Raw genomic sequence first — 23811 nt, forward strand, 5'->3', positions numbered from 1 at the left:
AAAAGCCAAAATTGGCAAATGGGATCTAATTAAACTAAAGAGCTTCTGCACAGCAAAAGAAACTACCATCAGAGTGAACAGGCAACCTACAAATTGGAGAAAATTTTTGCAACCTACTCATCTGACAAAGGGCTAATATCCAGAATCTACAATGAACTCAAACAAATTTACAAGAAAAAAACAAACAACCCCATCAAAAAGTGGGCGAAGGACACGAACAGACACTTCTCAAAAGAAGACATTTATGCAGCCAAAAAACACATGAAAAAATGCTCATCATCACTGGCCATCAGAGAAATGCAAATCAAAACCACACTGAGATACCATCTCACACCAGTTAGAATGGCCATCATTAAAAAGTCAGGAAACAACAGGTCACTTCTTCTTGCCTCTCCTCTTATCCTTGCCTTTACCTTTGCCTTTTGAATCCTTGCTATCAACTTTGTCTTTAGGCATCTTGAAACCACCAATTTCTCTCCGTATCATAGTGCCTCGCCACCAGGCCTGGAGCTGGAAGAGAAAAGGGGAGTGAGTACAACGTATACTATGCCTGACAAGCTGCATTCTTTCCACATAAACGGACTGTTGAATAAAGTAACTTCTGTCTGACAAACAGTCTCTCCAGGACATGGAAGTAGCCAGGCACATAATCACTACAGCGATGCTGTCCTGTCGTGCAGGACCCGGAGCTTAAGCCATGGACTCAAGAGTGAGGTTCTCAAGTAAAAATAAAGAAAAGGGATCTGATTTGGCCTATTTTTTCTTCACCCTTAGAAATCTGACTTCCTTATAATGCTTTCCTTGAAGAAAGTCCAGGTTCCCCGTACTTAACAGCTATTTGAACCAAAAAGAATGTTAGTTACCTGGGCCAAGGGCAAAAGCACTCGGCCAAAAATGCACAGATAATGCCAGGTGCGGTGGTTCATGCCTGTAGCCCCAGCACTTTGGGAGGCTGAGGTGGGCAGATCACTTTGCGCTCAAGGGTTGGAGACCAGCCTGGGCAACATGGCAAGACCCTGTCTCTACAAAAATACAAAAAAGAAAAAAAATTAGCCAGGCCTGGTGGCTTGTGCCTATAGTCCCAGCTGTTTGGGAGGCTGAGGTGGGAGGATCTCTTGAGCCCGGGAAGCAGAGGTTGCAGTGAGCAGAGATTGCACCACTGCACACCAGCCTGAGTGACAAAGTGAGATGCTGTCTCAAAAAAAAAAAAAAAAAAAAAAAGCACAGATAAGTCTAGATGACTTTTATAGGCTTGCTTGTACATTTCGTATCTTTAGTGATTGCTTAAAAGATCAGTTGTCCTAGTACTTTTTAAAAAGATTTAGTTAGCTTTCTTGAATATCTTAGTTTTTAGATAACAGTTGTTCTCAATACAGTCTCCACTGCTTTAAAGTCAGACTAAACCCTAAAGACTGGAAGCAAATCCACTAGTGAAAAGAAAGCAAACGTGCTCTTCAGCTCGTTCTTAACATGTTCGTTGTAAATTCAGGAATACTGACAAGTTTTATGGGGAAACACCATTGAAACTTGATAAATACTTGCTACTTACACATCTGACTCCTTATGGGAAGCTCAACTTTGGGTCTGGATACCTGGTCCAGAATGTGATATAAAACTTAACTATTTTAGTTCACCCCTAATATACAACCCCAAACTACAGTGTACCCACTAGGGTCTCGACCTTCAGAGAGAAGGGTTAGCCTCCAGACAGGTTCTGTTCAGCTTGAAGTTTTTGCTTGCAAGTATTTCATGTGATCTGTGACCTGCCAGTTTCATCATCACTGAGACACGCAAGTTCACATAAAACTAAAATATCTCTATTTTTGTCTAACTTGCTGCTTATCCTTCCCACCTAAGCAGCTTGTATCAGAACCCAGCAGATAGTCTGCGCTGATGTATAAGCAGGATTTTAAGAAGTAAGAGGATATTAAAAAGAATCATTCTGTCAGGAGCTGGTTTTGGTTAGACATAGTAATCTTATATTTCATCTCTGGGCCTAGGTTTTGCTTCCACTGCTAACCACCTCTTTTTCCCCAGATGAAGAGCTGGGGGCATGTCCTTTTCTACATTAACTGTCTCCCTGCACCATGGACTGTGTTGGCAAAGTATAATAACAAAAGTCCATGCTTCTCAGATCTGCAGTCCTTGGTATACCGAGATGCGTCTGATAATGAATGAGAAATGCTTTTGTGTTCCTCAGTGTTAGGCCAGCTGTGGTGAGATACTGATTATGGTTCTTTACCTTTATAACGCTCTTTAATTCCAAGAGATCCTGTTCTACCTTCTTCCTGCTCCTCTCCTTTTCTATACGATCTTCAATGATGACCTGTTCATACTCTCTTATCTGCAAAGATAGACATTCATCATTTATTACAGTACTCTCTTGGCTAAGCTGTAGCCCAGCCAGCCCTGCACTTTTAATATAAAATTTCAAAATAAAACATGCTCAATCTAAAGATAAACCAAAGAAAAAAATGTAATAGACTCCTAGATTGTAAATATTCACATATTAACTTTATAATTGTTCCCAAAACTTATTCAGTTTTAATTCAAATTTAAGTTCTATCTTTTATAAAAAATGAAATATGAATTAATGTGTGATCAATGACCTCAAAATAATATGGATTGTTTTTTAAACTTTGGGAGAATGTACATACACAAATAGTCAGCTGTCTTTTTTGTTTGTTTGTTTGTTTGTTTTAGAACAGAGTCTCACTCTGTCTGTCACCCAGGCTGGAGTGCAGTGGCGCAGTCTTGACTCACTGCAACCTCCACCTCCTGGGTTCAAGTGATTCTTGTGCCTTAGCCTCCTGAATAGCTGGAATTACAGCCGCGTGCCACCATGCATGGCTAATTTTTGTATTTTTAGTAGAGATAGGGTTTTGCCATGTTACCCAGGCTGGTCTCAAACTCCTGATCTCTAGTGGTCTGCTCGCCTTGGCCTCCCAAAGTGCTGGGATTACAGGCATCAGCCACCATGCGCAGCAGTAGCTGACTTTTGAAAGAAATGTAGGAAGTTCTGCACTTATTCCATAATGAAACCATAATCACAAGCTTGTTAGAAATCATCACTGACTGTCTCCAGAGGTCATGAACTAAGAATAATCACAGTATCTTTCTCAAGGGGCTGCGTGGGTAGCACCTTGGACAGAGTAGGCACTACATAAGTTAGCTATTGCAGCTGTCCCCGTCAGCAGCAGCAGCGTCTAAAAAGAATCCTGGTGGTTTATAAGCGCACCTCTACTTTTGACCCCAAGTAGCAATACCCAGCCACTGTGGCTTATTTGCCACTCCCTCCTCAGTGAGCATCCTGATTCCTTCCACTCCGTCCTCAGTGAGTTCCCTAATTCCTTCTACTCCGTCCTCAGTGAGTTCCCTAATTCCTTCCTTACCGTCTTTGCCAGGTCTTGAAGGTGTGCTAAGTCACTGGCCTTTGCGGCTTTGAGAGCATTTAGTTCATTCTGTTTCATTTCTGTGTCCTTATCATATTTCTCCATCCAGAACTCTAGCCTCTCCTCAAGTTTCTATTTGGAAAGAACATGAAAACATGGCATTCATCAGACACAAAACACTGTATACTGTATGATTCCACTTATACAAGTTTCAAGAATAAGCAAAACTTTCTATAGTGAGAGAAGTCAGAACAGTAGTTACTTACCTGGGTGGAGAGTTGGATTTCTGATTGGGAATGGGGGTGAGGGAGACTTTGGGATGCTGTAAAGGTTCTCTGTATCTTTATCCAGGTGATGGTTACATGAATGTGTATACATAACTGTTCATCAAACTATACACTAAGTACTTACACATTTTACTTGTATGTTAGTGAATTTAAAAATAGGGGGCCAGGTGCGGTGGCTCACGCCTGTAATCCCAGCACTTTGGGAGGCTGAGGTGGGCGGATCACCTGCGGTCAGGAGTTCGAGACCAGTCTGACCAATGTGGAGAAGCCCCGTCTCTACTAAAAATACAAAATTAGCCGGGCATGGTGGCGCATGCCTGTAATCCCAGCTACTCGAGAGGCTGAGGCAGGAGAATCGCTTGAACCCAGGAGGTGGAGGTTGCAGTAAGCCCAGATCGCGCCATTGCACTCCAGCCTGGGTAATAAGAACGAAACTCTATCTCAAAAAAAAAAAAAAAAAAAAAAAAATAGGGGGAGGAGGGTAATCTAAATGTCTGGATAAGGGAAGTTGCAATGAAGAGGAAACAAAAGGTATGTAGAAAAGTCTGAAGGATAAGGAATAGCATCAGATATCTCTTTGATTGACAGCACTAAATTCTAGTCAAGAAGGATACAATGTCTTCAAAATTCTAAAAGAAAATGAATGTAGGGCTGGGCGCAGTGGCTGACATCTGGAATCCCAGCACGTTGGGAGGCCGAGGTGGGCAGATCACAGGGTCAGGAGATCGAGACCATCCTGGCTAACACGGTGAAACCCTGCCTCTACTAAAAATACAAAAAAAAAAAAAAAAAAAAAAAAGCCAGGCATGGTAGTGGGCACCTGTAATCCCAGCTACTTGGGAGGCTGAGGCAGGAGAATCGCTTGAACCCGGGAGACAGGTTGCAGTGAGCCAAGATCGTGCCACAGCACTCCAGCCTGGGTGACAGAGTGAGACTCTGTCTCAAAAAAAAAGAAAGAAAATGAATGTGAATCAAAGATTCTACACATAGCTAACCGAGCATTCAAATGTAAAGGAAAGAAAGACTATACTCAATCTTTCTGAGAGAGTTATTCAAGGATGTACTACTGTAACAAAATAAAATGAAAGAGATATATTAAGAAATGGAAGAGAACCAGTAAAACGTATTTAAGCTATGTGATACTTTTTAATCATAAATCATAATTCAGAATTAAAATCCCAAAGTAGGCAGGATAGTCTAGTTGAAAGAGCACAATTCTGGCACTGAAAGAAAGTTTACTTAAATTCTCTAAGCTTCTGGTTCCCTCATATATAAAATTCTATACCTAGCCAATAATACAGTATTACTATTACAGTCATAGTACAAACCTCAGAGGGTTGTTGTGATGCTGAAATAAGATAATCCTTGTAAAGTACACCCACAATGTGCATATATACATAATGTCTGCATATATATTATCACTATATATATTTACATATAAAATGAATGATTTCAACATGGGATGAAGAGAGAAGAGGTAAGTGAAGTCTCTTTGCCTTAATAAAGGCAAAAAAAGGTATAAACATTGACTAACTCTCGACAGAGAAATTTTAAAAGTATAAAAATATATGTTAAAATTTTAAGAGTTGTGCTTACTTCAGTAACATATATACCAAAATTGGAACAATACAGAGATGATTAGCATAGCTCCTGTGCAAGAGTGACACACACATTTGTGAAGCATTCCATATTTGTGTACTTTCTAGAAACAAAAAATTTAAAGGTTACCCCTAAAAGAACAGAAATGTGTAACTTTCAGACTCAGGGATGATGCACCTCAAGAGTGAAACATTGAGAGGTTCCTTAGGTGGCACATAGCATAGAATTTTTTAAAAACATGGCTAGAGTCAAGCATTATGATTACACTGAGCAGGGTGGCTTGTGCCTGTAATCCCAGCGGTTTGGAAGGCAGAGGTGGGAGGGCTGCTTGAGGCCAGGAGTTTGAGGCCACCCTCAGCAACATCGTGAGACCCCATCTCTAGAAAAATGTTTTTAATTAGCCAGGTGTGGTGGTGCCTGTGGTCCCAGCTACTCAGGGCCGAGGCAGGGTGATTACTTCAGCCCAGGATTTGAGGGTGCAGTGAGCTATGATTACACGACTGCATTCCAGCCTGGGCAATGGAATGAGACCCAGTCTCTTAAAAAAAAAAAATCTGATTATGTTAGAACAACATGTCAGTTTGGTGCTATCACATCTCTTACATCTTCTCTTTCTTACTCTTGTTAACACTTAAAACAAAAACAAAAACAAAAAAAAACAAAGAGGGAACAGGCTCCAGACAGGCAAAAAGTTCTGGCTATGAGGTAATAACATCATTTGGTATTTTTTGCAATTCTATTTACATTATTTTATTTATTTATTTACTTTGAGATAAGGTCTGGATCTGTCACCCAGGCTGGAGGACAATGGCACAATCTTAGTTCAGTGCAACCTCCACCTCCAGGGCTCAAGCCATCCTCCCATCTCAGCCTTCTCAGCAGCTGGGACTACAGGTGTGCAACACCATGTCCAGCTACTTTCTTGTATTTTTTGGTAGTGATGGGGTCTCATTATGTTGCCTGGGCTGATCTCAAACTCCCAAGCGATCCACCCACTTCAGCCTCCCAAATTGCTGGGATTACAAGCGTGAGGCACCATACCCAGCCTATTTATACTAATTTCTATTTATGGAAGGTGATACTGGTTTTTCCTTTTATAGTACTGATATAAAAATCTTAATTTAAAATGAATTATCTGTTTAGGTGAGTAATTAGGTAGAAAATATTGACCGGGTGCCATGGCTCACACTATAATCCCAGCCAGCACTTTGGGAGGCCGAGCAGGTGGATTACTTGAGTCCGGGAGTTTGAGATCAGCCTTGGCAACATGGCAAAACCCCATCGCTACAAAAAATAGGAAAATTAGCCAGGCACGGTAGCACGCATTTGTAGTTCCAGCTACTTGGGAGGCTGAGGCAAGAGGATCACTTGAGCCCAGGATGCGGAGGTTGCAGTGAACCGAGATTATGCCATTGCACTCCAGCCTGGGCAACAGAACAAGACCCTGTCTCAAAAGTTAAAAAAAAAAAAAAAAAAGTCTCAAAAAAAAAAAAAAAAAAAAGAAGATATTAAGTAATTACTGCAACTGGGATGCATTGTGGGAAAAAAAATGAAAAGTTAAAAAAAAAAAAAGGCTGGGTGCAGTGGCTCACACCTGTAATGCCAGCACTTTGGGAGGCCAAGGTGGGCAGATCACCTGAGATTGGGAGTTTGAGACCAGCCTGACCAACATGGAGAAACCCCGTCTCTACTGAAAATACAAAAAATTAGCTGGGCGCAGCAGCACATGCCTGTAATCCCAGCTACTTTGGAGGCTGAGGCAGGAGAAATGCTTGAACCCAGGAGGCGGAGGTTGTGGTGAGCCAAGATCACACCATTGCACTCCAGCCTGGGCAACAAGAGCGAAACTCCATCAAAAAAAAAATTAATAAGTAACAGGTGGTATACAGATATTACAAAACTATGCGAATGGCATGCAAATAACTAGAGTTTGGCAAAAAATTGAACAATAAAAATTCTATCAATCCAAGAAAAGAAGGAAACAAAATAAAGTAGAAAAATTAATTACAAATGAAAAATCACAATAAAAGTAAGCTGGGGTAAATCCTTTTGTCTTAGTCCATTCCAGCTGCTATAACAGAATGCTGGAGACTGGGTGGCTCATAAACAAATTGATTTGTCACAGTTCTGGAGGCTGGGAAGTCCCAAACGAAGGCCCTGGCAAATCCCGTGTCTGGTGCGGGCCTGCTCCCTAGAGTGACATCTCTGTGCTGTAACTTCGCTTGGCGGAATGGGCAAGGGATTTCTCTGGGATCTCTTTTTTAAGGGCACTAATCTTATTCATTAGAGTTTCACCCTGGGAATTTGGATTTCAACATATGGATTTGGGGGACATAAAAATTGAGCCCACTGTACTACCCTCTGAAAGAAAAACTTTTTTCCCCTTCAAAAAAAATCCAGCTATGAACTACTTAGAGAACTACATGCCCTTGACATGTGGGGATTATTACAATTCAAGGTGAGATTTGGGTGGGGACACAGAACCAAACCGTATCAGATGGTGTTTTTGTAAAGATCAATAAAATGGTCAAACCTTTAACAAGTTGCAGTAAGAAAAAAGGAAAGAAGACACACCTTTTTAAAAAGTTAATGAAAAAGATTTCATTACTACAGAAATAAAGGACTTTTTAAAATTGTAAAAAGAAAAAAACTATACAGCATAGCTTTATGCTAATAAATTTGAAATCAGTGTTTAGATGAAATGGATTATTTTCTAGGAAGACATAAGTTACAAAAAAGACTCAAAAAGAGATAAAACAACTAGAGTAAAAGAAAAGCAGGTTTGACAATTAATATCTGGCAAAATATAAATCAATCGAGCCAAATATAATTAAGTGAGACAAGGGATATTTTATACCAATTAAAGACAAATTCTAGATATTACAATTATGAACCGCTATATTCTTTTTTGGTTCTGTTTATTTATATTTGCCTCAGGCCCAGGATAGCTGCTGATGGAACTTTTATATTGTAATAACATATTTTAGAATATAAAGCAAACATTAGTAGAAATAATTTCTGTACAAGACATTAACAGATCCACAATCATCTTAGGAAACTATCACACGTCTCTGAAATTAATAGGTCAGGTAAGCCAAAATAAGTAACAAAATGAAAAAATCTGACAGCTAGACTAATAGACATTTATAAAATGTTGTCTGTAACAGAGATTGCACACTATTTCAAGTACCCATGGAATATTTATATAGTCTGACCATAACCATAAATCCGAATAAGAGCTTGACAAATTCCAGCAAGCATAAATCTTTTTTTTTTGAGACAGAATCTCGCTCTGTCACCCAGGCTGGAGTGCAGTGGCCCAATCTCCGCTCACTGCATGCTCTACCTCCTGGGTTCATGCCATTCTCCTGCCTCAGCCTCCCGAGTAGCTGGGACTACAGGCACCCGCCACCACACCCAGCTAATTTTTTTTTTTTTTGTATTTTTAGTAGAGACGAGGTTTCACCATATTAGCCAGGATGGTCTCGATCTCCTGACCTCGTGATCCACCCGCCTCGGCCTCCCAAAATGCTGAGATTACAGGCGTGAGCCACCGCGCCCGGCCAAGCATAAATCTTACACTTCACATTCTGAGACCACAATGCAAGACAGTAAGAATAGAACCTCCAGTGACAGGGGCGTCATGAGGAACAGGAAGCCTACGCTCTTCCCTCACCTCCTCCAAGCACCCAGACATTTAAGAAACACCCTTTTAAATAATTCTTGAGTTACAAAGGAAATAACAAATTATAAACTAAAAATTATTTGGAAAGGAATGACAATGTAAGCATTATATATAAGATCCTGTGAATTACAGCCAAATAGTACTCAGAAAATATATTGGTTTACATGCATTTACTAGAAAATAAAAAAGTAGAAAATAAATGAATTGAACATTTAGGAAACTAGACAGATTAGCAACATAAACTCAAAGAAAGTGCAAGAAAATTACTCAAAACAAAAACCAGTGTGGTAGAGAAAAAGCAGATTTGCTCAAGAAAAGCAAAAGATGGTGTATTAGTCTGTTCTTATACTGCTGATAAAGGCATACCGGAGACTGGGTAATTTATAAAGGAAAGAGCTTTAACTGACTCACAGTTCAGCATGGCTGGAGAGGCCTCAGGAAACTTGCAATCATGGCAGGAGAGAGAACGAGTGCCGAGCGAAGGAGGAAGCCCCTTATAAAACCGTCAGATCTTGTGAGAACTCACTCACTATCACGAGAACAGCATGGGGGAAAACACCCCATGATTCAATCATCTCCACCTGGTCTCGCCCTTGGCCTGTGGGGATTATTACAATTCAAGGTGAGATTTGGGTGGGGACACAGAACCAAACCGTATCAGATGGTGTTTTTGAAAAGATCAATAAAATGGGCAAACCTTTAACAAGTTTCAGTAAGAAAAAAGGAAAGAAGACACATCTTTTTAACAAGTTAATGAAAAAGATTTCATTACTACAGAAATAAAGGACTTTTTAAAATTGTAAAAAAAACTATAGAGCATAGCTTTATGCTAATAAATTTGAAATCAGTGTTTAGATGAAACAGATTATTTTCTAGGGAGACATAAGTTACAAAAAAGACTCATAAAGAGATAAAAGATCAATAATCTTTTTTTTACAGTTGAAAAGGTAGCCAAATAGCTCCAATTAAATATAACCAGACAAAATTGTTTATGATTGAATTTTATCAAGCTTCAAGGAATAGATAATGTTTTCACTGAAGAAGGCATTAGCTAAAAAATAAAATCATAATAATAATCTGGTTTGTTTTATTTGTGTTTTTATGTTTCAGAGCATAAAAAGATGGAAAGCTTCTAATTCATGCTGCCAAGCATAACTCTGACAGCAATACAACAAAGCAGCACCAAAAAATACACCTACAGGTTAATCTCACTTGTGGAATATATAAACACAAAAGTCTAGGCTGGTTGTGGGCAGGTACCTAGAATCCCAGCTCCTTGGAGGCTGAGGTGGGAGGATTGCCTGAGCCCAGGAGTTCAAGACCAGCCTGGGCAACACAGTGAGACCCCCTGTCTCAAAGAAAAATTTAAAAAATTTAAAAATCCATGGTATTGATCTAGAATGCCACAAGACAACACAAAATAAGGGAGAGATAAGATATTGAAAGGAAAAACAGAAAAATGAAAATCAATAGAAAGAAAATGCAGCAGAGGCTGTGCGGAGTGAGGTGGCTGAATAGATGCAGCAGAGGCCATGCAGATTGAGACGGTGAAATAGAAGCCTCCACTGATAGTTCCCCCCACCACCCAGAAACACTAAATTTGACAACTATCTGTACAAAAAGCACCTTCATAAGAACCAAAAACCAGGTAAGCAATCACAGTTCCTGGTTTTAACTTCATATTGCTGAAAGAGGCACTGAAGAGGGTAGGAAAGACGGCTTTGAATTGCTGACGACACTCTCCATCCCCTGGCAGCAGCCACACGGCACAGGGTAGGAATCTGAGCAGCTGTGGGAGGGAGGGCACGGCGCCTGTGACTGTGCATTGAACCTGGTGCTGCCGTCACAGTGGAAAGCAAAACCGGGTTGAACTCGGGTGATGCCCACCCATGGAGGGAGCATTGAGACCAGCCCCAGCCAGAGGAGAACCACCCAGCCCAGCGGTGGGACCCGAGTCCAGGCAAGCCTCGCCATCTCGGGCTGTGCCGCTCTGGGGTCCTAAATACACCTGAAAGGCGGTCTAGGCCAGGAGGACTACAACCCTCTACAACTCTTATGCAAGCCCTGGTCCTGGTGCCTGTGGACTTGGGGGACTTGGACCTGGTGAGACACCAGCCAGGGTGGTTGAGGGAGTGCTTGTGTCACCCATCCCCCAACCTCAGGCAGTGCAGCCTCTAGAAGAGACTTCCCCTTCTTCTGTTTGAGGAGAGGGAAGAGTACAAGAGGACTTTGTCTTGCATCTTGGATACCAGCTCAGCCACAGCAGAATAGAGCACTCGGCAGAGGACACCAGCTCAGCCACAGCAGAATAGGGCACTCGGCAGAGGACACCAGCTCAGCCACAGCAGAATAGGGCACTGGACAGAGTATACCAGCTCAGCCACAGCAGAGTAGGGCACTCGGCAGAGGACACCAGCTCAGCCACAGCGGAACAGGGCTCTGGGCGGAGGACACCAGCTCAGCCACAGCAGAATAGGGCTCTGGGCAGAGTCATGAGGCCCCCACTCCAGGCCTTAGCTCCTGGGTGGCCTTTCTAGACACACCTTGGGCCAGAAGGGAACCCGCTGCCTTGTAGGGCAGGACCCAGTCCTGGCAGGATTCATCATCTACTGATGAAAGAGCCCCCGGGCCCTGAATAACCACCAGGGGTCCGCAGGGATACACCATGGGCCTTGGGTGAGACTCTGATATGTGCTGGCTTTGAAGACATGGTAGCGGCTATGGTGAGAGACTCCTGCTTGAGAAAAGCAGAGGAAAAAGTAAAAGGGGACTCTTACACCTTAGGTACCACCTCAACTACAGTGGGGTAGAGTACCAAGAGGCTCTTGGAGTCCCCAGTTCAGGCCTTGACTCTTTTTTTTTGAGATGGAGTCTCACTCTGTTACCCAGGCTGGAGTGCAGTGGCACGATCTTGGCTCACTGCAACCTCCACCTCTGGGGTTCAAGTGATTCTCCTGCCTCAGCCTCCAAGTAGCTGGCATTACAGGTACCTGCCACCATGCCCGGCTAATGTCTGTATTTTTAGTAGAGACCGGGTTTCACCATGTTAGCCAGGTTGGTCTCAAACTCGCGACCTCAGGTGATCCACTGCCCCCCCCCAGCCTCCCAAAGTGCTGGGATTATAGGCGTGAGCCACCGTCCCCGGCCCAAGGCCTTGACTCTTGGATGGCATTTCTGGTCCTGTTCTGGGCAAGAGAGTAGCCCACTCCCCTGAAGAGGAAGTCCCAGGCCTGGCAGCGTTCACCACAGACTGACTGAGGAGTCCTTGGGCCTTAGGTGAACATCAGCAGTAGCCTGGCAGCACTCTCCATGGGCCTGTGGTACTAGTGGTCATGAGCAGTGGCTCCTCCGCATGTGGAAAGCAGATGGAAGGGTAGGAAGGACTTTGTCTTGTGGCTTGAAGGCCAGCTTAGCTGCAGGAGTTTAGAGCACAGGGTAGACTTCTAAGGTTTTTGACTCCAGCCCTTGGCTCCCAGACAGCATCTCTGGACCCGCCCAGGGCCTGGGGGGACTCGCCACTCTGAAGGGAAGGATACAAACCTGGCTGATTTCGCCACCTGCTGATTGTAGAGTCCTAGGGCCTTGAGCGAACATAGGCGGCAGCCAGGTAGTGGTTACAGCAGGCCTTGGGTGAAACCAGGTGCTGTGCTGGCTTCAGGTCTGACCTAGCACAGTCCCAGTGGTGGTGGTCACCAGGGGGCTTGTGTCACCCCATTCTCAGCTCAGGTAGCTCAGCAAAGAGTTACAGACTCTGGGAGAAAGTAATGAAAAAGAACAAGAGTCTCTCCCTGGCAATCCAGAAAATTCTTCTGGATCTTATCTAAGACCACCAAGGTGATACCTCTACATGTCTGCATGAACCACAGAATTATGGGCTTGGAGTGTTCCCTAATGAGGTACAGCTTAGATCACAACACTCAAGTCCCTTCATATGCCTAGAAAGCCTTTGCAAGAAGGATGAGTACAAATAAACCCAGACTGCAAGGACTAAAATAAATACGTAACTCTTCAATGCCCATATACCGATAAACATCCAGAAGCGTCAAGATCATCCAGGAAAACATGACCTCACCAAACAAATGAAATAAAGCACCAGGGACTAATCGTGGAGAAACAAAGATATGTAACGTTTCAGACAGAGAATTCAAAATAGCCATTTTGAGGAAACTCAAAGAAATTCAAGATAACACAGAGAAAGAATTCAGAAATCTATCAGATAAATTTAACAGAGATTGAAATAATTAAAAAGAAGCAGCAACTCTTGAGTTGAAAAATGCAACTGACATACTGAAGAAGGCATCAGAGTCTCAAGAGCAGAAGTGATCAAGCAGAAGAAGGAATTCGTGAGCTTGAAGACAGACTATTTGAAAATACGCAAGAAAGACAAAAGAAAAAAGGATAAAAGAAATGGAAAGCTATTCCATGTTCATGGATTGGAAGAATCAATATTGTTAAAATGTACATTACTACCCAAAGCAATCCACAGATTCAATGCACTCCCTATCAAAATACCAATGACATTCTTCACAGCAATAGAAAAACAATCCTAAAATTTATATGGAACCACAAAAGACCCAGAATAGCCAAAGCTATCCTGAGTAAAAATAAACTGAAAGAATCACATTACCTGATTTCAAATTATACCATAGAGCTATAGTAACCAAAACAGCATGGCACTGGAATAAAAACAGACACGTAGACCAATGGAACAGAATAGAGAACCCAGAAGCAAATCAATAAGTCTACACTGAATTCATTTTTGACAAAGGTACCAAGAACAAACATTGGGGAAAGGATAGTCCTTTCAATGAATGGTGCTGGGAAAACTGGATATCCATATGTAGAAGAATGAAACTAGACAGCTATCTCTCACCATTTACAAAAAATCAAAATTGGTTAAAGAGTTAAACTTAAGACCTCAAACTATGAAACTACTAAGCGAAAACACTGGGGAAACTCTCCAGGACATGGGACTGGGCAAAGATTTCTTAAGTAATACCCCACAAGCACGGGCAACCAAAGCAGAAATGAACAAATGGATCATATCAAGTTAAAAAGCTTCTGCACAGGCCAAATGTGGTGGCTCACGCCTATAATCCCAGCACTATGGGAGGCTGAGGCAGGTGGATCACCTGAGGCCAGGACTTCAAGGCCAGAGGTGAAACCCCACCTCTACTAAAAATACAAAAATTAGCCGGGCATGGCAGTGCACTCCTGTAGTCCCAGCTACTTGGGAGGCTGAGGCATGAGAATCCCTTGAACCCAGGAGGTGGAGGCCGCAGTGAGCAGAGATTGTGCCACTACACTCCAGCTTCGGTGACAGAGCAAAACTCTGTCTCAATAAATAAATAAATAAAATACAAAAGGCTTCTGCATAGCAAACAAAACAATTAACAAAGTGAAAAGACAACCCACAGAACTGGAGAAAATATTTGCAAACCACCTATATGACAAGGGTTTAATAAACAGAATATATAAAGAGCTCAAACAAGTCTATAGGAAAAAGTCTAATAATGTGAAAAATGGGCCAAAAGGGCCGAGTGTAGTCACTCACACCTATAATCCCAGCACTTTGGGAGGCCTAGGCTGGAGGAGTGCTTGAGCTTGGAGTTCAAGGCCAGCCTAGTTCTTTTCTTTTTTTCTCTTATTTTTATATATATATATTTTTTTTATCTGAATAGGCATTTCTGAAAAGAAGACACACAAACACCAAACAGACATATAGAAAGGTGCTCAGCATCACAGATCATCAGAGAAATGCAAATCAAAACTACGAGACATCATCTCACCCCAGTTAAAATGGTGTATATCTAAAAGACAGGCAATAACGAATGCTAGCAAGGATGTGGAGAAAAAGGAATCCTTGTACGGTGTTGGCTGGTGGAAATGTAAATTAGCACAACCACTATGGAGAACAGTTTGGAGGATCTTCAAAAAACTAAAAATAGAGCTACCATATGATCCAGCAATTCCACTGCTAGGTATATACCCAAAAGAAAAGAAATTAGATGTTGAAGAGATGTCTGCACTCCTATGTTTATTGCAGCACTGTTCACAATAGCCAAGATTTGGAAGCAATGTAAGTGTCTACCAACAGATGAACGGATAAAGAAAAGGTGGGGCCAGGCGTGGTGGCTCGTGCCTGTAATCCCAGCACTTTGGGAGGCTGAGGCGGATCACCTGAGGTCAGAAGTTTGAGACCAGCCTGGCCAATATGGAGAAACTCCATCTTTACTAAAATACAAAAATCAGCTGGGCATGGTGGCACACACCTGTAGTCCCAGCTACTTGGGAGGCTGAGGCAGGAGAATTGCTTGAACCTGGGAGGCAGAGATTGCAGTGAGCCGAGATCGTGGGCAACAGAGCAAGACTCCCTCTCAAAAAGCAATAAATAAATAAATAAATTTAAAAAGGTGGGACATATAAACAATGGCATACTATTCAGCCCAGAATGAGACTGTGACATTTGCAACAATATATATAGATGGAACTGAGGTCATTATGTGAAGTGAAATAAACCAGGCACGGAAAGACAAACTTCACATGTTCTTCTTTGTGAGAGCTAAAAATTAAAACAACTGAACTCATGGAGATCGAGAGAAGGGTGGTTACCAGAAGCTGGGAAGGTAGTGGGGGATGGGGAGGGTGTGGGGATGGTTAATGCGTACAAAAGAGTAGAAAGAATGAATAAGACCCAGCATTTGGTAGCAAAACAGGGCGACCATAGTCAATAATTTAATTGTAAATTTAAAGAGAACAAAACGAGTGTAATGAGATCATTTGTAGCACAAAGGATAAAGGCTCAAGGTGATGGATACCCCATTTCCCCTGTTGTGACTCCCATGCATAGCATGCCTGTATCAAAGTACATCATGCACTCCATAAGTATATACACCTACTATGTGCCCACAAAAATTAAAAATTAAAAAAGAAAAGAGTTTAAAATAGAAACAATTTTAAGTCTATAAATCAGTTTTTTAGCAGTCTATTAAAGGAATAACAGGCTGGGTGTGATGGCTCACACCTGTAATCCCAGCACTTCGGGAGGCTGACGTGGGTGGATCACCTGAGGTCAGGAGTTTGAGACCAGCCTGACCAACATAAGAAACCCTGTCTCCACTAAAAAAATACAAAATTACCCAGGCGTGGTGGCAGGCGCCTGTAATCACAGCTACTCGGGAAGCTGAGGCAGGAGAATCGCTTGAACTCGGGAGGTGGAGGTTGCGGTGAGCAGAGATCGTGCCACTGCACTCCAGCCTGGGCAACAAGAACAACTCCATCTCAGAAAAAAAAAAAAAAAAAGGAATAACACATTATGATCGGGTAAGGTTTATCCCAAGAATTTGAAGATGACTCAACATCAGCAAGTCTATTAATGTATTTCCCTTTATTAACATATTAAAGAAGAGAAAACAATATCATCTCAATTAATGAAAAAAAATCCATCTCAAAATTGAGTACTCATCCTGATGAGAAGAAAAACTTTTAACAAGAACAAAAAGATACTTCCTGAAGTTGATAAAGCTTGTCTACCAGAAGCCTACAGAGTAAACCTCACAGTTGATGATCAAAAAAAACCAATTCATTTGTGCCAGTTAGCAATTTATTGCCTGTCAGCTCCAAATTCCCCTCTCTTTGCTTTGTGAAAGTGGATGCTTGCTGTGAACGTTTTTCTTGCCAGCCAATAAAACGCTAAACTGTGTCAGTAGAGGGCGCTGGAGGCACACGACAGGAGGGCGTCTGATTCCCGTCACCAGAGTGCCGCTGCCAGCGGTATGTGGATGGGACACCCGGCGGCACTTGTGCACCTACACATTTTACTGAGACCACACAGGAGGATTCCTGCTGGCCAAACACGTTATGACCTAGTAGGGTTTATCCCAGGAATTTAAAGATGACTCAAATCAGCAACTCTCTCAATGTATTCTACTTTATTAACACATTAAAGGAGAAAAAATATCTCAATGGACAAAAAAAACTTTTTTCTTTCTTTCTTTTTTTTCCCCCCTAATTGAGTACGCATCCAGATTAGGAAAACAAAACGAAACAACAACAAAAAATACTTTTAGTAAGGTCCATAGTTTCCTGCTTGCCAGCCTTATCCTGCCAGCTGTGAGCCAGCTCTGGCCCAAGGCAACCCAGCAAACATCGCCGCCATCCAGTGGGCCACAGCTACACCCTCTCCAGTGAGGCCTGAATCTTACCCAGTGCCATCCAGTGGGCCACAGCCATACCCTCTCCAGTGAGGCCTGAATCTTACCCAGTGCCATCCAGTGGGCCACAGCCACACCCTCTCCAGTGAGGCCTGAATCTTACCCACTGCCATCCAGTGGGCCACAGCCATACCCTCTCCAATGAGGCCTGAATCTTACCCTGGGGAAGGATCCTTCCCCTCCCGCCCCCAAGTATGTCTAGTCCAATAACAGCTTCAGTAACTGAGGAAACGACGACAGAGATGGTCCACGGAACAGGTGGGCTCACAGTCAGACTAGTTAAGGCTCCATCTGTCACCTAACCACCAAAATCTCCCATTTTGACTAGTGGCCACGGTGTCACTTTGGGTCCCCGTGCATGAACATCAATTCAGAGCCAATGCTTCAGTCATCTCAGAAGGCCTGGGTAGTTTGCTTTCCCTGGTGCATAGTCACTCTGTAAATAGCACAGGTCTTCTGAGTAGGGCCTAGAGGGAGACTTACAGGAGGTACCTGCAGCAGGGCTGCAGAGTTCATCCTTGGGGGGACATCCCCCCACACCCTCACACCCCAGTTCATAAAGGGGCCCTGGGGCTGTGAACTGACTCAATCCTAAGAGCTAGGGGAGCGGCCGTGACTCTCTGCTGTGGTGATTCAAATCAGGTTTCTGGCTACCAGACCCAGAATTTTTTCTGTTATACTTGAGTAGGCAGCCCATCAATTTTGTTCCTAGAGATACCATCATTCACTAGCCATTGCCAAGAATTCCTGTGGCCAAAGGCATTCTGATTACCATTACATCTCTGCCGCCCTTTGTGGTGCATGTGCCCACCTTATCTTTGACAATTAAGTGCTCCCAATTATCCAGAGGCACTTCAGGATCCCATCACCCCACTGATACCAGGAAGCTCATCTCAATGACAGCATTCTTAGGGTCACACCTGCCTACATAGGAAAGCAAGCACAGAGCTTTTAGAGAGGCAGATGCTCCCCTCACTATTCTATTTCTCAATGTCTTAGTACAGAAGTGTCTTCTGGGCCTTCTCATGGTTATGGATGGGTGCTTGGTGGTAGATGTGTAAGTCACACATGATAAATCCACTGTGACATTCCTGTCTCCCTACATCTTTGGATTCTCTCCCCCAAATCATAGCACGGAAGCTCTGGCATCTCCACCTCATCAAATGTAGGCAACTGTTGAGTCACCTCCTGCTGCGCAAGCTAACCCATGAAATCTAGACTCTCTGGTATGTGCATCTATATCAATGAATTAACCAAATGGAGTGTTATAGCCTACCCTGTTGGATCTAACACTCTTAGAATCAATTCGACATGTTTCCCAGGTTTCTTCCAATATTTATTAGCAAAATCTTACCATTCTTTTGGTGTGTAAGTGATTTCCTTCTGAGTTAGTTATCTGAGTTATATGTCCCCCTATAACAAGCTAATTTGACCCTAGTTATGGATCCAGTGACAACAGGGGTGACTGTTTCAGGTCTGAAGAAAGAGCATCCCTTTCCAAGGCATCCTGCCAGATGAAGTTATCACAGGATTTTCAGGCAAAGGAAGTGTGGTGTCCTCAGACACAGGAGGGCCGGCTACTTCCACTGCCAAAGGAGCTTTAAAGTGATTTGTCAGTTTCATCCGAATCCGAGCAGGTGTTCCCATTCCAAGTTTCAGGGTCCTGTTCTTTCCCTGTGAATGCTCTAACTTGCATATCAGAAACTTGGCGTGACTATGACAAATTCATGTGTAATCCTGACTAAAACACCAGAACAGTGGTGTTGTATTAACAACCAATAATAGAAAAAGGATGCCCCATTATCACTACTACAACCAACAAGTACACTGGACTTTCTAGCTATACAACAAGCCATGAAATGAAAACAGACATATAAATAATAAAAAGGAAAATATAAAATTGTTATTATTTGCATGCAATAAGATTTTCCACCTAGGAAATCCAAATGAATCAACTGAAAAACCATTAGAGGGTTTAAGGAATCCACAGCAATACACAAAATAAATAGCCTTTCCATATACCATATGCTTAGAGACAGAACCAAGAAGGTTTCGCAATGTTATCACAGAAAAACCTGGAAACAACCTAAATTTACTGACAGAATGGTTCACTAAATTTCAGTATATTCTGACTATGAGATATATTCTATCAGCTGTATTGCTACAGAAAACATTAAAAACAAAGTAAATGTAAAAAGAAAACAACAGGCTCTGGAACACTGTATATAGTATGATCCAGTTTACATAAAAAACAAACACTAGGCCAGGCGCAGTGGCTCACGGCTGTCATCCCAGCACTTTGGGAGGCTGAGGAGGGCAGATCACTTGAGGTCAGGAGTTCAAGACCAGCCTGACCAACATGGTGAAACCCCGTCTCTACCAAAAATACAAAAATTAGCCAGGCGTGGTGGCAGGCGCATGTAATCCCAGCTACTCAGGAGGCTGAGGCAGGAGAATCGCTTGAACCCAGGAGGCAGAGGTTGTAGTGAGCCAAGATCACGCCACTGCCCTCCAGCCTGGGCAGTAAAGCAAGACTGCATCTCAAAAAAAAACAAAAAACAAAAAACAACAAAAAAAGAAAGACTCCAGGTAGACTTAGACATAATTCTAAGCTTAGATATATTATAGACCAAGCTTGGTTATTAGTATTGAAAATGCTCTTAAAACCACTGCATCATATATATTTCACACAAGAAGAAATAAACTGAGTAAACGTGGAAAAATGTTATGTTCACCTCAATAAGCAAAAATAAAAAATAAAACAACTCATTAAATTAGCAGACTTTGAAAACTATTGAAAATGGCTACTAATATTGAAGAGACCTTGAAATTACTGCCTGCAACACTGCTAGCGGCAGCACAGATTCGAGAGTATGAGCAATGTTTATTAAAAGTCACAAAATACCAGTCTCTGAAACAATAATCTCATGACTGAGACTGACTTTTAGTAAATAGTTGCCATGAAGAAAAACAGTTCTTTGGGCAAAGCTTTAATGAGTGCATTATTTATAATAACAAACTTTGGAAACAACCTAAATATAAAAAAAAGTGTAACAAACTATGGCACAACCATTCAATGGAACATTAAACAACGATTTTCAATTATTTTATAAAGAAACTGTAATAACAAAAAATGAAAAGCAATGAGTAATTTTAAAAATCTTCACTCAACTGGGAATGTTATTTTTATAACGTAAAAAATTAGTAATCTTTTTTTTGAGGCAGAGTCTCACTCTGTCGCCCATGATGGAGTGATCTTGGCTCACTGCAACCTCTGCCTCCCGGGTTCAAGCGATTCTACTGCCTCAGCCTCTCAAGTAGCTGGGATTACAGGCACCCACTACCATGCCTGGCTAATTTTTGTATTTTTAGTAGAGACGGGGTTTCTCCATGTTGGCCAGGCTGGTCTTGAACTCCTGTCCTCAGGTGATCTGCTGGCCTCGGCCTCCCAAAGTGCTGGGATTACAGGCGTGAGCCACCACGTCTGGCCTTTATTTATTTTTCTTTTTTATTTGTTGGCCACTATACTATTGGGAAAAAGTTTTAAATATAGTCATAATTTTAAAATAATTAATTTAAAAATTATGGGTTTTTTTTCTTTTTTTGAGACGGGGTCTCGCTCTGTTGCCTAGGCTGGAGTGCAGTGGCGCGATCTCAGCTCACTGCAGCCTCTTCCTCCCAGGTTCAAGCAATTCTCCCCCCTCAGCCTCCTGAGTAGCTGGGATTATAGGCGCACCACCATGCCTGGCTAATTTTTGCATTTTTAGTAGAGACGGGGTTTCATCATGTTGGCCAGGCTGGTCCCGAACTCCTGACCTCAGGTGATCCACCCTCCCTGGCCTCCCAAAGTGCTGGGATTACAGGTGTTAGCCACTGTGCGTGGCCCATAAATTTTTAAGTCATAATTTGACTTAATAAATTTTAAGTCATAAAGTCATAATTTAAAAATTATGAGTACACAGCAATATAGAAATAAAAAAATTTCTTATATAAGCTCAATGATAAAAGCAGAAAACAAAATTTTACCTGTACTCTCTCAAATTACAGCTATATAAGATATCTATTCAGATGCATAACCCTGAAAGAAAACATGAGCTGAAGTTCATTAGGCTGAAAGAATGATGGTTGGTTTTTCTTCAAAATATTTTTTTGTTTCCTCAGTATAAACAGAGTACAAAAAAAAAAAGGTCAAAGCATAGAAAAGCTGTGGTGACCCACCTGCTGCTCCTTTCTCAGGAACATTTCAATCTCTGTGTGAATCCGGGCCTCTTCTTCAGTTTTCATCCTTAGTTTCTGTTAAGAACAACAATCAGATACCAGTACGTCTTCCCTGCAGGGCTGGGAATCAGAAGTCCTCAAGATTAGACGAGCAGCTCGGTCGGCCGCTCAGGTTCCCTTTACCAGCTGGGATCCCGGGCATTCAGTTTCCTGCAATTTCTGTTCACAAACACCGCAGAGCCATGTGGCGCGGCACTGTCTAGACTGTGTGTGTCCCTAACGCGAGGAGCACAATCCCGTCACCTGAATAGAGGTGCCCACTGAAGGAGAGAAACGGTGCTCCAGGGGCACAAGGCTGTGGGGCCCAAAAACGGGAAATTCCGGAGTGCCAGGAAGAGTGTTGTCGTGGCCTTAAGCCACGTCAGTCTCAGAGCGAGGAGTCCTCCCACACACAAATTCCACGGTCTAAGCACGTTTGTTCCTTCCTCCCTCTTCCCATCTGCCTCCTGCTCTTTCTTTTTCTTTTCTTTTCTTTTTTTTTTTGTGAGAAGGGAGTCTCCCTAGTTGATGTTTGAAGTTGCCCAGGCTGGCTTCAAACTCAAGGGTCCTCCTGCCTCACTGCCTCATCTCCGATTAGCTGGGACTAGGGCCTGGCTTTGCGTGTGTGCGTGCGTGTGCGTGTGTGCGTGCGTGCGCGTGTGTGCGTACGTGCGTGCGTGTGCGTGTGTATGCCATTTAGCATTCCCCTCAAAGGAGATCTACCACTTCTTTCTTCCTTCTGATATTTTTCACCGTGACTTCTCATCTCTATAAATTCAGGTTTGAATGAAGTTCAGCTCTCTAGATGTTGTTTTTCTTACTGGAGGAGTGAAAGGTACTGGTTAGATGAAATAACTAAGCACCTTGTTGTGCCCTCTCCCTATAATTAGTCAGAAAAATGGGGATTGGTTTGCTAAAATAAGAAGTGACCAAGGAAAGAAAGTGCAGCCAATTTTCAGTCATTATGAGGCGGGAGATGGAGGCTACAGCCCACTGGAATCTCTGCTTGCAAACACGCATATCCTCATTTAGGCTTTTATTTTCTTTTTTTTTTTTTTGAGACGGAGTCTCGCTCTGTCGCCCAGGCTGGAGTGCAGTGGCGCGATCTCGGCTCACTGCAAGCTCCGCCTCCCGGGTTCACGCCATTCTCCTGCCTCAGCCTCTCCGAGTAGCTGGGACTACAGGCGCCCCCCACCACGCCCGGCTAATTTTTTGTATTTTTTTTTTTAGTAGAGACGGGGTTTCATCGTGGTCTCCATCTCCTGACCTCGTGATCCGCCCGCCTCGGCCTCCCAAAGTGCTGGGATTACAAGCGTGAGCCACCGCGCCCGGCCTAGGCTTTTATTTTCAACCTCAAGTGGAGGGGCTGTTACCGATAGAGATGGAGGGAAATCTTCGTCTCCCTCCTTTGTTAGCTGAGATGGGATCAGGAGTGACAGCTCAGTTGCCATCTCCTGGGTTCTTGGCTAATGTCCCAGGGATTACCTCAATCTCTTCCAGCAAGAGTTCCTCTGTTCTGTTACACTTTTTCTGGGTCTGGGAAATCTGCAGCTCGGTATTGGTTTTCATGTAGCGATTCTCCAAGTTGGATTTTGCCTTCATCTCTTGCAGTTGGTCCTTGAGGTTAGCAATATACTCCTTCTGACTCTGTAGTGGAAAGACCAGGTTTCTAAATTGAAAATACATTCTACCTCCATTCAGTTCAGTCAGCGGCTTATGGTTCCCTTTTATGCGTATAAATCAATAAGGAACTGGAACTATTTTTCCACTATCACAAAATGGGAAATTTAGCCAACAATCATGAAGATTATAGATGAAAGTGAGTAACACAGCATTTCTAAGAATCAGGGCGAATCAGGGCTGTGAGATTAGTTCCCAGGCACATTATTGCTGTACTCTGTATTTCCCACACAGGTTTCTCATTTTGGTAGGAAGAACACTGGTCAAAATGATCAAAAGAATTGACTTCCCACCCAGGCCTCCAGCTGTGTGAACTTGGCCAAGTCAAATCTCCAACTTTTTTACTTTCTATAAAACAAACAAACAAACAAACACACAAACATACAAACACCCAACCTGCCTGAAGTATCTCAGAGAGTGATTATTAGGTTTCATTGAGAACACATGTGAAAACGCTTTCTTTTTTCAGGTCACCAAGTGCTTGGCAATGGTGAGGACTCAATAGTCATTAAGAAAAATATTTATTCAGCACCAGGCACTGAGCTAGGCTCTAGGAAAATCGTGGCGATCTAAACAGACATATTCCCTGCCCTCATAGAGTTTACAGTCTAATAGAAGAGAGGTGGTTAAAAAGAGACAAACACACGTGTAAACCTTCAAAAATTGTGCAAAATGATAGAAAAGGAAAGCTCGACAGG

The 23811-nt window shown here is 42.7% G+C and overlaps 1 protein-coding gene and 1 non-coding gene across 9 annotated transcripts in view; one reads left to right on the forward strand and one right to left on the reverse strand.

Annotated features, from left to right (window-relative positions):
* Positions 1-23811, reverse strand: part of IQCG (IQ motif containing G) — a 79434-nt gene that overhangs the window by 8391 nt on the left and 47232 nt on the right. For 6 of the 8 annotated variants that reach the window (XM_032171993.2, XM_058426124.1, XM_058426125.1 and 3 more), the window contains 5 exons: positions 22919-23080; positions 21395-21469; positions 3393-3524; positions 2243-2344; positions 414-510 (listed from right to left, as the gene is read on the reverse strand). In XM_032171993.2, coding sequence (XP_032027884.1) covers positions 414-510; positions 2243-2344; positions 3393-3524; positions 21395-21469; positions 22919-23080 — 568 coding nt within the window. Of the gene's footprint in view, positions 1-131; positions 511-2242; positions 2345-3392; positions 3525-21394; positions 21470-22918; positions 23081-23811 lie in introns of those variants that run through there. The other 2 variants (XM_058426126.1, XM_032171990.2) reach the window with 2 other exon arrangements.
* Positions 5268-5374, forward strand: LOC116481416 (U6 spliceosomal RNA). The gene has a single exon (XR_004251570.1). It is a non-coding gene; the product is annotated as a U6 spliceosomal RNA (small nuclear RNA).

Source organism: Hylobates moloch, unplaced genomic scaffold (assembly GCF_009828535.3).
Source record: "Hylobates moloch isolate HMO894 unplaced genomic scaffold, HMol_V3 SCAFFOLD_13, whole genome shotgun sequence".
Lineage (NCBI taxonomy): Eukaryota > Metazoa > Chordata > Mammalia > Primates > Hylobatidae > Hylobates > Hylobates moloch.